The 12,360-nt window shown below is 36.5% G+C and overlaps 1 protein-coding gene across 1 annotated transcript in view; it reads right to left on the bottom strand.

Moving 5' to 3' along the window:
• The window catches only part of LOC128029094 (26S proteasome non-ATPase regulatory subunit 2-like), a 15,718-nt gene extending 3,589 nt beyond the window's left edge, over positions 1-12,129 (bottom strand). The window contains exons 1-17 of the mRNA XM_052616622.1: positions 11,928-12,129; positions 11,515-11,571; positions 10,489-10,653; positions 10,292-10,413; positions 8,454-8,678; positions 8,213-8,371; positions 7,969-8,113; positions 7,083-7,143; positions 6,868-7,014; positions 6,687-6,793; positions 6,431-6,558; positions 5,428-5,515; positions 5,172-5,334; positions 3,836-3,937; positions 3,614-3,759; positions 1,229-1,312; positions 34-202 (exon numbers count right to left, since the gene is read on the bottom strand). Coding sequence (XP_052472582.1) covers positions 34-202; positions 1,229-1,312; positions 3,614-3,759; positions 3,836-3,937; positions 5,172-5,334; positions 5,428-5,515; positions 6,431-6,558; positions 6,687-6,793; positions 6,868-7,014; positions 7,083-7,143; positions 7,969-8,113; positions 8,213-8,371; positions 8,454-8,678; positions 10,292-10,413; positions 10,489-10,653; positions 11,515-11,571; positions 11,928-12,032 — 2,173 coding nt within the window. The 5' untranslated portion in view covers positions 12,033-12,129. The remainder of the gene's footprint in view (positions 1-33; positions 203-1,228; positions 1,313-3,613; positions 3,760-3,835; positions 3,938-5,171; positions 5,335-5,427; positions 5,516-6,430; positions 6,559-6,686; positions 6,794-6,867; positions 7,015-7,082; positions 7,144-7,968; positions 8,114-8,212; positions 8,372-8,453; positions 8,679-10,291; positions 10,414-10,488; positions 10,654-11,514; positions 11,572-11,927) is intronic.
• Positions 12,130-12,360: the final 231 nt, after the last annotated feature.

Below are 12,360 nucleotides of genomic sequence, written 5' to 3'. Positions count from 1 at the left end.
GCACAGCATGATGTGATGGACAAGGACACTGACCGCTGCCCACCATGCCCATGGCGAAGATGGCGTTGTGTGCCACCTCGGGGTCGGCGTCGTGGGAGAACTTGCTGAGCGTGTCCAGGATGTTCAGCCTCGGGTTCGAGACGGAGATCAGAGCGAGCGCTAACGGCACGGCTCTCCTTAACGTGGGCTCGCCGTAACGAAGCTGAACACACACGAGACACACTCATTTATTGTGGAAGTCTAGATATTAAATCTAATATAAATATAACAAATAATGATAATAAATAATTATAATTAATATTTAGAAACATAAAATATATTAATATTTATTAATGAACTGCATTCATACATTTAACAAATTACTATATAATTTACTGATCATTTTTATATGTATTTAAATACATTTATTATAAATGTACCACATTATTATAATGATTATTACATTTCATAATGTCTACAATTTCTGTACATTTACATTCATTAATAAATGTATTTAAATAACAAATTTAATATTACTATAATAAAATTATAAAACAATTATACATGTTTGTTTTTATTAATAATTAATATATTTAAAGATACATGCATACATAAATATATATTTTAAATGTAATTAATTATAATATTAATAATTTATATAAATATTTATTATGTAATTGTATATATGGGATTACTTTTAATATAAATGTAATGTTATAGTAATAAATATTACATTTCATATTATATATATACTATTATAATAATAAATTTTTTATTTGTTAAATGTTTTTTAAAATATAAATAATTACTACTTAATATTTTATATAAATTACATAAATATTTTTAGATATTTTAAATGTTTTTAAATAAGTAAACGTAATAAATTATCATAATACCTAAATTTATAATATTAAATACATTTACTTATTTTTAAAATTACTTATGTAATAAATTATAAATTTGTTATATATTATATTGTACAATACATAAATTTATACTTAAATTATGCACTTAAAATAATTTACATTTTCAATAATTTAATAATTTCAATTTAATAAATTATAAGACAGTTAATGTGAAATAAATATTTGTATAAATTAACAAATATTTACACAAAAATACTTTGAATTAAAATATAATTATAATTAAGAAAATTAACAATGTATTTCTTAAATAAAATCTATTTATTTAGACATGTCTTGTATTTATTTCTTTGGCACAGTAGCTGATGTGTTTGGCAGTGACTCACCAGGTGACCAAACGTGCGCAGAGCCATTTCGGAGCCGATCTCTTCACCCATAGCAATGAGAGCGATGCCCAGCACCGCCACACCCTGCAGCAGCAGCATACCACAACAGAATGAGTGTCACTGACCGCTGACACACACACACACACTCTCACACATACTTTTTCTCTCTCTCGCACACACACACACTCGCACGCAAACACACTCAGTCTCAAACACTCTCTGACACACACACACACACACACACACATTCAGTCTCAAACACTGACACACACTCATGCAGACACATGCACACTTTCTCACACACACTCTCACATGCACACTCACACACTTTTTCTCTGTCGCACACACACACAGTCTCGCACACGAACACTCTCGCACGAACACACTCAAGTCTCAAACACTGACACTAACACGCTCTCACATGGACTCACACACACACACAGTCTCAAACACTCTCTGACACACACACACACACACACACTCACTCTCACTCACTCTCAAACACACACACACTCAGTCTCAAACACTAGCCGCATTTCCACTGTCGGGCCAGTGCGAGCCAGGGCTTAAAGCGGGCCGGGCGGGGCTCATAGCCCCGGGCCAGTAGCACCGAGGCCAGAGTAGCGCAGGGTTTCCACCGTGGAGCTTGAAGCACCGCTGCACGTCACTAAAACACGTCCTTTACACGTCTCTCAGAACAACGTCATGCAACCTCAAAATTTCACCATCAAAGAGAAGTTATCAGAAAACTAAGAAATAAGTCACTGGAACATGCGCGATCACAAAACGAAGATGATGAAAGCGGCAGTTTGTTTGCATGCTTTGTTATATTCAAATTCAAAAGCATCGATTTTTTTTTTTTACTATAGAATAAGTGATGCATTGATGATATTGATTTAACTTATCAGGACTCAAAATTAATCACACATAAATAGCCTACACTTATTTCTATTTTATTTATTAATTTGTAACGCTTATGAAAATAGCCTGCTTATTCAGTCGAGTCTGTTTCTGTTTATTAGCCACAGTAGCCGTCATATTTAGAATGAATGATAATATCTCTATTTTTATAAAAGCTCCCGAACAAAAACATTATTAGGCTATATTGTTTTATGATAGGCAACGTGAGAAAAACTCTCGAGACGAGGCTTGTGACAGATAATATAAGTTACTTAATAAAAACACGATTGTGATATAGAGAATAAGGTCTGATTTCTTCAAGCGGTCATATTTTACCATGTTTACTATATGTTTAGCGTGCATATCTTTTTCATCGCTTATAAATATTTCTGCCTTGTTTAGTGATTATAATCCACATCGGATCAAGTTATTTCAAACACTTGCTGCTTAAGAGTGAGTTTTAAGCTCAACTTATTTTAAAACATATTTAATGCTGGTGTTACAGCTGTTATCTTTCTGAAATGATCCGCGCTGACGCTCTCTAGACACGGAGAATCTCCGCCTTTGTTTATAACCCCTCCTCTAGCCCCAGCTGGCCCGCTTTGGCCCAAGGTTTTCGTCGGGCCGAAAAACCCTGGCCGTTGGCCCCGAGGAAGCCCCGTCGAGGCACGATCAAGCCCCGGAAGTGACAGTGGAAACGCTACTGGCTCTGGCACGCACTAGCACGCCCGGTCTTAGCTCGATAGTGGAAACACGGTTACTGACACACACGCTCTCACACACACACACACATTCTCAAACACTCTCTGACACACACACAAACACTCTCACACACACACACACACACACACAGTCTCAAACACTCTCTGACACACACACACACTATCACACTAACCCTCACACACACACAAACACACACACACACACAGTCTCAAACACTCTCTGACACACACACACTATCACACTAACCCTCACACACACACACAAACACACACACACACTCAGTCTCAAACACTCTCTGACACACACACACACACACACTCTCACACGTGCCCTCACACACACACACACACACAGTCTCAAACACTCTCTGACACACACACACACACACACACTATCAAACATACCCTCACACACACACAAACAAACACAAACACACACACACACTCAGTCTCAAACACTGACACACACACGCTTTCACACGGACTCACACACACACAGTCTCAAACACTCTCTGACACACACACGCTCTCACACACACACATACACACACACTCAGTCTCAAACACTGACACAAACACACTCTCACACGGACTCACACACACACACACACATACACACACACTCAGTCTCAAACACTGACACAAACACGCTCTCACACGGACTCACACACACACACACACACACATTCACACACACTCAGTCTCAAACACTCTCTGACACACACACACACACACTCACGTACACTCACACACACACACACACCTGATGGGAGCCCATATCGGCCGTGGTCTCCTTCTTATCTTTCTCTTTTTTGTCTTTCTTGTCTTTCTCGTCGTCTTTGTCCTTGTTGTCGTAGTGTTCGCTGCAGATGTGCAGCAGCTGCTGGACCTTCAGCACGTTACCGGAGCCTGAGACACAGAGGCACAGACGGTCACGCGTGTGTTTCACCTGAAGCGTGTGTGAGCTGAGAGATGCGCGACTCACCTGCGTATGCGCAGACGTCCACCAGCGTGTTGCTGAAGCTACGGAAGGGTTCGGGGACGACCTGAAGAGCTGCTAGAGTCGTCTCGATCGCCTCACCTTTACCTGCGTTCAACACATATATCAGTGGTTAGAAAATCTTAAAAGCTGTGTGCTGTGAAAATACACATATATATATTAGTGTTGTCACGATACCAAAATTATTGTTTCGATACGATACCTAGTCAAGAATTGCGATTTCGATACTTTTTCGATACTTTTCCTGTAAAGGGAAAATACATTCAGGGTTTTTTTTTTTTTAACCGTCAGTGAGCCAAGCATGTAAATCTCCATCAGCAATCAGCCAAATCAGTTTAGGAAAGCCACTAATGCAGGCATCTCGCTCGCTGTAGTGTTTTTTTGCTGCGTGTATAAGGAGAAAACACAGACGTCCATAAGGAGGCACTGGAAGCGTGCGTTGCACACACCAACATGAAATACGTCTCTTACAAATCTGGAACACAGTCATTCTTTGAAGTATCGATATTAATAAATTTAGGTATCGTGACGTTTTTAATTTCCGAGAATCGCGATACTTTTGAAGTATCGGTGCACCGTGCAACACTAATACATATATATATATATCCATACTAAATTTGGTTTAACTTAAAGAAACTGATATATTATTATTTGATATATTTATTTATATATTGCACAGTAAAATTTAATAATCATACACTTTTTTTTTTTCCAAAGCTAAAGATAACAATTTTTCAAAGGCGTTTTAACATAAACAGTGAACATAAAAAAAAGTTAGTTTCAGTCTAAAATAAAAGCATGATTTTTTTTTTTGTTTGAAAATTAAAAAAAATAAGACAAATATAAGTTTTGTAATTTTACAATACTAAACAAAACAAACAAAAAAAAAATTATATATATATATATATATATATATATATATATTTATATATATATATATTATTAAAATGCTCATTTTTAACTTTACAGTGAGATACTGCAAAATAAATATTTGTAACATTTTCTAATAAAAAAAATAAAAACATTCATAAAAACTATCTAAAACAGATTTTTTTTTTATCTCACTAAGCTATATTTCTGGTTAAAGGAAAAACATAACAAAACTAAATTTTTTAAAATAATAAATAATAATTTGCATTATTTTTATTTTATTTTTACATTAATATTTTGCCCAAACTGTGCCCTACAAACAAGCACAGCTAAACTGGAGCTTGAAGACAAAAAATAAAAACGAAAATAAATAATAAAAACCCCAATAGCATTTTTTTAAAATTGCAATTCGATTATTTATTGTATGTACAGTGTTGTATTTTCTTGTTACCAAGATGGTTGAGTCCGAGGCCAAGGGGAAGCCAGCGAGCGAACGAGTCTTTGAGCTCCTGCTCGCTCTTCTCCATGATCGTCTGCAGGACGGTGGAAGTGACATCACCGTTACAGGAACCCACCGCGATCATCCCACACGCCAGCGCCGTCACTCCAGCCACCTGCAGAGACACACACGGACTCGTCACTCACACACACACACACACACACGCGCACACACACGCGCACACACACGCGCACACACACACACGCACCTCCATGCTGGATTTGGAGTCTCCCATGACAGGAAGCAGAAGAGAGAGAACATCCTCTCTGTTAGAGCCGGCGTACGCCAGACCCAACCTGCACACACACACACACACACACACACACACACACCCACACACACGCGCACATTTCATTAAGCGAAACAATTTTGCATCAATGTTTGAATTTAATCAGTAAAACGTATGATTATATAACTTTGTGCCTTTATTCATTCATTTGATTACAATTTTTAAAAATCAATTTTAAATAAATAAAAACATTATTACGGTTAGATGTTTGATTGTTTACTACATTGTTAAAATTGTTATTAATTAAATTGATTATGAATATTTAGTTAAACCTGTAAATTAACATTAAATGCATCAATGCAACATCTCAAATGCAGAAATGTTCATATAACCCACCAAAATAAAATTATATTAAATAAATAAAAAATCATACATATCTTTCTTATGAGTTTGGTTTAAATAACTATTTTATATATTACAATATTGTACAGTAAAATATATTTCATAATAAATCATAACATTTATTAAAATAATTTTTTAAAGCAATAACACTTTTTTTTAATCCATATTTTGATTTAAACAGTAAACCTTAAGATTAAATAATGCATTAATTTGACCATTGTTTCCGATAATACATTTAAATTAAATCATAATAATAAAAATTTCATCACGCCCTGTTACTGTTAAAATTCTAAGAAATTATTAGATCGTTAAACATTTCATTAATCAGATTAATATCATTTAATCCCGAATTCATTTTCAACATTTAATTTGCTAAAAACTATTGATAAATTCACTACAACCCACTATTATAAAAGTATGTTATTTAATAAATTATATAATAAATATAGGATTATATAATAAATTATATTAAATAGATTATAATATAATAAACTATATTAATAACATTATATATAAACTCCCTTAGGAATAACTTGGGATTTCCTAGGGCCCTAAAAACGTCTAATTGGTTTGTAATTACCCAAAAATGGCTCCGATCCTCATGATGTTGCTGTTGTGTAAGACGTAATCAGACAGCAGCGCCAGAGCGGGGTCACACTCGTTACGAACGCCCGAGTTAACGATCCCACACGCCAGCAGCGCTCCGGACTGACACAAATAAAACAATTCAACACTTCAGACATCTATGAATAAAATAAATATACCCAGAGACTTAAGACTTAAGACTAGTGAAGCACAAGAAGTGAGCACACTAATGAGTGTGTGTGTGTCCGCACCTTGATGTAGTCCTCGGAGGAATACAGGTATTTATCGATCTGCGTCAGACCTCCGTCCACGTCCCACAGCAGAATCATCCCCAGAGACGCCGCTGCACTGAGCATCCCTGCCACAAACACACATCTCATCAGATCAGCAGACTGATCTCTTCTAGCTGCACAGACGCGAGCCTGCTCTCACCGTGGTCCTTGTTCTTGTACAGCCATTTGTTCCCGTCGTCCGTGAGCAGCTTGTCCTGACCGAACGCAGCGTTCACGAAGCCGTTGACGAAGGACGAGGCCAGATTCATGCGAGCGGAGTCCACCTGAGAGGCGCTGCTGCCGAAGCCTGAGAGAAACACACTCAGTGACACACATCTCACACACACACACACACACACAAGCTGAGGGGCTTACGGTTGTTCTCCAGGTGCGTTTTGTAAATGTCGTCTGGCACTTTCGGCTCCATGATGTCGAGCTGCAGACAAGACAATCAAAATGAAACATCAAACATCTACAAGAATTACTTTTACAATCTGATTATTCTTTCTATGCTAAAACAACAACACTTGATTTTCATAAAAATAAAAAATAAAAACAACAAAAAAAAAACACCACTGCTTTTCATGAAGAATTGTCAAACAAACATAAAATGACCCTCTAAGGACAAAATATATTAATTTTTTCCCCACATCACATAAGCTAATGATTTTTTTCCTCCATTTGATCGAAGACAAAAAAATATTTGTGTGTGAGAGTGTGAAAGAGTGTGTGTGTGTGTGTGTGTGTGTGTGTGTGAGAGTGCACGCGTGTGTGTGAGAGAGTGTGTGTGTGTGTGTGAGAGAGAGTGTGTGTGTTTGTGAGTGTGAGAGTGTGTGTGTTTGTGAGTGTGAGAGTGTGCGCGTGTGTGAGAGAGAGTGCACGTGTGAGAGAGAGTGAGAGAGTGTGTGTGAGAGAGAGTGAGAGAGTGTGTGTGAGAGAGAGTGAGAGAGAGTGTGTGTGTGAGAGAGAGTTAGAGAGTGTGTGAGAGAGTGTGTGTGCGTGTGAGAGTGCGCGTGTGCGTTCGTGTGTGAGAGAGTGAGTGTATGTGTGTTCGTGAGAGTGCGTGTGTGAGTGAGAGAGTGCGTGTGTGAGAGAGAGAGAGAGAGAGAGTGTGTGAGAGTGTGCGCGTGTGTGAGAGTGTGCGTGTGTGAGTGAGTGTGTGCGTGAGTGTGTGTGTGTGTGCGTGAGTGTGTGTGTGTGTGTGAGTGAGAGTGAGTGTGTGTTTGAGAGAGTGAGTGAATGAGTGTGTGTGTTTCATCACCTCTCTAGCGAGGGCAAGGAAGTTGCTGTTGAGCTGCACGTTGGACATGATCTCCGTCAGATCTTCATAATCCTCCACATCTTCATTGAGCTCCAGGAACATGCCGTGACGACCCAACATGTACGACATCTGCTTCTGAGTGACACTGAACACACACACACACACACACACACACACACACACAGTTACTATCCATGTAATCCAGTTTGAGACTCAGCTTTAATATTGTTCACGAGCATCATACATGTCCTTGCAGGAAGTAAAGATGTTCTCCACCAGCTCCACGTCATTGAGCATCAGCGCGAGCCTGAGGGCTTCTGGGTAACGGTTAAACTTGCGGAAGATGTTGAGCGCGCATTTGAGCAGGGCCGAGTTCTCTGGCTCAGGGACGTAACTCACACAGCTGCAGACACAAACACAGATCAGAGCGGCACGACACACACACAGACCTGTGCTCAGATGCATTGTGGGTAACCACGTCTCACCTGGTCAGGTACAGGCAGACCTTAGCGTAGGCGTTTTCATCGATGTACGCGTCCAGCATATCGAGCCGCTCGATCTCCATCAGGAGGTCACAGGCCTCGTGCTCGGCATTGTGGGCCATGTTATAGGGGACGATCTCTTTGACCAGCTTCAGCAGCACTTCCTGTTGAGCTTTATCCCCTTCCTCGATCTCCTGCCATTCTTTAGCCACCTCCCCGGCCAGATGCCTGCAAACACACACTTCCTTCAGTTCGTGTTGGACATGAATTAATTCTAACACTTCGGAGGAACGATTCGTCAAAGGCACGTTTGTGAGGTTCACAGAAATGCAAAAATGTAATTAAAATAAAACAGATCGCTGGTTTCTATTCTAATGCAGTGCTACTTTAGCATCATTTACATATTTTGTATTTTATGTGTATTATTTTATTTAAGTTAGAAGCCAAAACCACATTTTTGTATTTTTTTGTAATTTACAAATATTTTCTATTAGCTTTTATCTATATATATTTATATATATGAGGTGAAATACATTATATTTATAAAAATAGTTCACTTGTGTGTGATATTGTAAATAATCATTTAAATCATGCGTTTTTGTTGCATCTGCAAACCAATTATTTTTTAATTTTGACCAAAGCAACTTTACTAATTTTTGTTATAGAATTTATAGGGTTTATAAATATTTGAAACTGAAATTAAAAAATAAATGCTAATAAGAAATGTAAAAAAAAAGACGAGCACATAATTACTGAAAACCACAAAGATATAAATAAATATGTAATAATTTAAGTAATTATAAGTTATATTTAAACTTTTTTCAGTTAGAAGACAAACGTTTGAAATGTGTTTATATAGTATTTATAATTTTTTTAACTTCTATTATATAATATCTATTTCTATATCTATCGATCTATCTATATATATCTATACATATATATACATATGCACACAGAAAATAGACATATATACATTAAAATGACTGAAATGTAAAAAAAAAAAGAAGAAAAGAAAGTCATTTAAAATTATTTATTAGTCATTAAAATTAGTCATTTTTTTACTCATTTTATTTCAGTTAGTGGCCAGGGAAACTTTTCTAATTTTTGTAATATAATTGTTTCATATTTAATATCCCAGGGAACACATGTTAGGAGAAAATTGTTAGACTGAATGCAATGTAAGTCCCTTTGGATAAAAGCGTCCGCTAAATGCATAAATTAAAATTTAATTCAATAAATAAATATATTTAAAAATAGATGTATACACAATAAAAAATTAGTAAAATGTAAAAGAAAAAAGAAATTCTGTACCAATTTTATATCAGTTAGTTAGAGCCACTTTTCCAATTTTTGTTATAAAATTTATAAATATTTGGAACCGATATTAAAAATAAATGCTATTTAGAAATATGCAGAAAAAGCCTAATACAAATGACAAGAGCACATAATTACTGAAACTTAAATTAAAATCAAAACAAAAACTAGAAACTTTAAATTTGCTGTAATTTTAGTAGTTATATTTAAACATTTCATTTAGTGGCCAAATAGGTCACATTTTTGTTTATAGTACTTAAATATAAAGCTAATTATATATATATATATATATATATATATATATATATATATATATATGTGTGTGTGTGTGTGTGTGTGTGTGTGTGTGTGTGTGTGTGTGAAAAAATAAAAATAATATTTTTTACCCTTTTTTATTTTTAGTACCAATTCTAATTCACTTACTGTCCAATTTTTGCTTTAGTTTTTCAGCAAATATATTATCTTTTAATGCTTGTTGCTGATTTGGAGTGGTTCCAGTGAGCAGGGCAGTGGGGTGATGGACGTACCGGACGTATTCGTGTCCCCACGAGGCCAGCTCCTCCTGGGAGCCCAGCAGACGGTGTTTCAGACACTCTCGCTCGCTGCTCATGGTCATAGCGAGGACAGACACCACGTCAGCGCAGAAGAGCTGTGAAACAGAGAGAGAGACGGTCACGCTGCACACTGCACACGCTGTGCTCGCTCACGCTGTCTGACTGCACACCTTGTTCTCTCCCGGAGACATGTTCTGGTAGATCTCCTTGAGCTTGGCATAATGCGGTCGCAGGAACTTGAGCGGTTTGGGCACCGAGGTCATGGAGGTCGTGGAGGAGCGGATCTGACGCCGCAGTTCTTCCAGAGCCGGACGATACAGAGACGTGTCCTTCTCCTGACAAACACACACAGCATCTTTCATCTCGGTGACATCCGGCGGGAAATAATAGCACAGGAGGAGAGTGCTTTTACAGAAGGGTTTGACTAAAATGGCCAATGACATTATTCATAAACCTTGTTTTTCATCAGTAACTAATTTCTTAAGTTATTATTTTTATTTCAAGTATTTCGTTTTGTGCTTCTATCATTTTATTATTTCATTTAAGATATTTCTAAAGCGTTGTAATCTCTTTATTTCAAACTTATTTTCTTTCTTTTATCATTTTTAATATTTATTTTTATTTCAGATTTAGTCATTTTACTTTGACTTATTTCCTTTCTTTTATAAATTTTTATTATTTTAATGTTTCAAAATAGTTTAATTTTTTTTTCAGATTCAGTCATTTTCCTACAACTTTTTATCATTTTTATTTTTTCAATATTTATTTTTATTTCGGATTTAGTAATTGTAACACTTTAACATCAACTTATTTCATTTGGTTGCCAATAAATCATTTCAAATTGTCTTTAAAATATTTAATTTTATTTGGTCTTTTTTTGTTTGCATTATTATTATTTTAAATTATTTCTAAACAGCTTTGATTTATTTTTATTTTAACAATTTTTGTACTTTAACTATTAGTATTTATTATTAATAACAGTATTGATTATTCATTATTTTGCATCAAGTAATTTCAGAAATTAAATTTGTAATTATTTTCTTAAAAATAATTTTTATTATAATTATTTTATCCATCGAGATTTTATTTTATTGTGAAACATGGACTATTATGTCATTGGTAAACACTGTTTTGCATTAGCGAGCCATTTCATAAATTAATAATAATAGATCCATGATTATAAAACATTAACTTACAGTGAGTCTCTCCACGAGCATCTCTAACTCCTCCTGAAGCTGTCTGTCCTCCTCTGACTGCAGAAACAACACATAACACTCATATAAAGACTAATTTATAACATCACACACACATCTGAATGAATTTCTCCTCAGTGTTTAATAACTATATCCAGACATTCATTCAATAAATCCCACTGTTTACATATCTATAAGATGCATATAGAGCACATAAACACCGATTGAGTGTCTGTAGGTCAGTTTGTTCCGCATGTCGGTCGTATTAACGTCTCATAAACACATAATGTGTTGATAAATCAGGTTTAATAAGGGTAAAGGTTGTGTTTTGTGGCTGTGTTTGGGTGAAGGGCCTGCAGAGAGTGACTCAGGCGGAATCTGAACCGTCCCCAGCACCCGTTTCTCTCGTTTCTTACCAGCTCCTGCTCTTCTTTCTTGTCTTTGTCTTTCCCCGTCGGTTGTTTGTCCTTGTCTTCTGTGATGTCCACCGGCTTTTTCTCCTTTTTCGCGGTTTCCTCCATGATTTTGTCTGCTGCTGTTTCTCTAAACGCGACTCACCACCGCTGACGCTGTTTCTTCTTCTGCGGCTGACGCGCGTGACCGCTACTAGCTCTCCAGCGCGTCACCGCCACCTTGCGGCGGTACATATATACACACGTTTTTTGTTTTTGTGTAAAGTGTGTTCATCCCATACGCGTAATGGTGTTTATTCTGTACAAACTGTATATTCTATGGCCCTTCACCAACCCTACACCTAACCCTAACCCTCACAGGAAACTTTGTGCATTTTTACTTTCTCAAAAAAACTAATTCTGTATGATTTATAAGCGTTTGGAATATAATTATATT

The sequence above is a fragment of the Carassius gibelio genome, chromosome A15 (assembly GCF_023724105.1).
Source record: "Carassius gibelio isolate Cgi1373 ecotype wild population from Czech Republic chromosome A15, carGib1.2-hapl.c, whole genome shotgun sequence".
Taxonomy (NCBI): Eukaryota; Metazoa; Chordata; class Actinopteri; order Cypriniformes; family Cyprinidae; genus Carassius; species Carassius gibelio.
The sequence above is the reverse complement of the archived record's forward strand: the minus strand, read 5'-3'. Positions and strand labels throughout refer to the sequence as shown.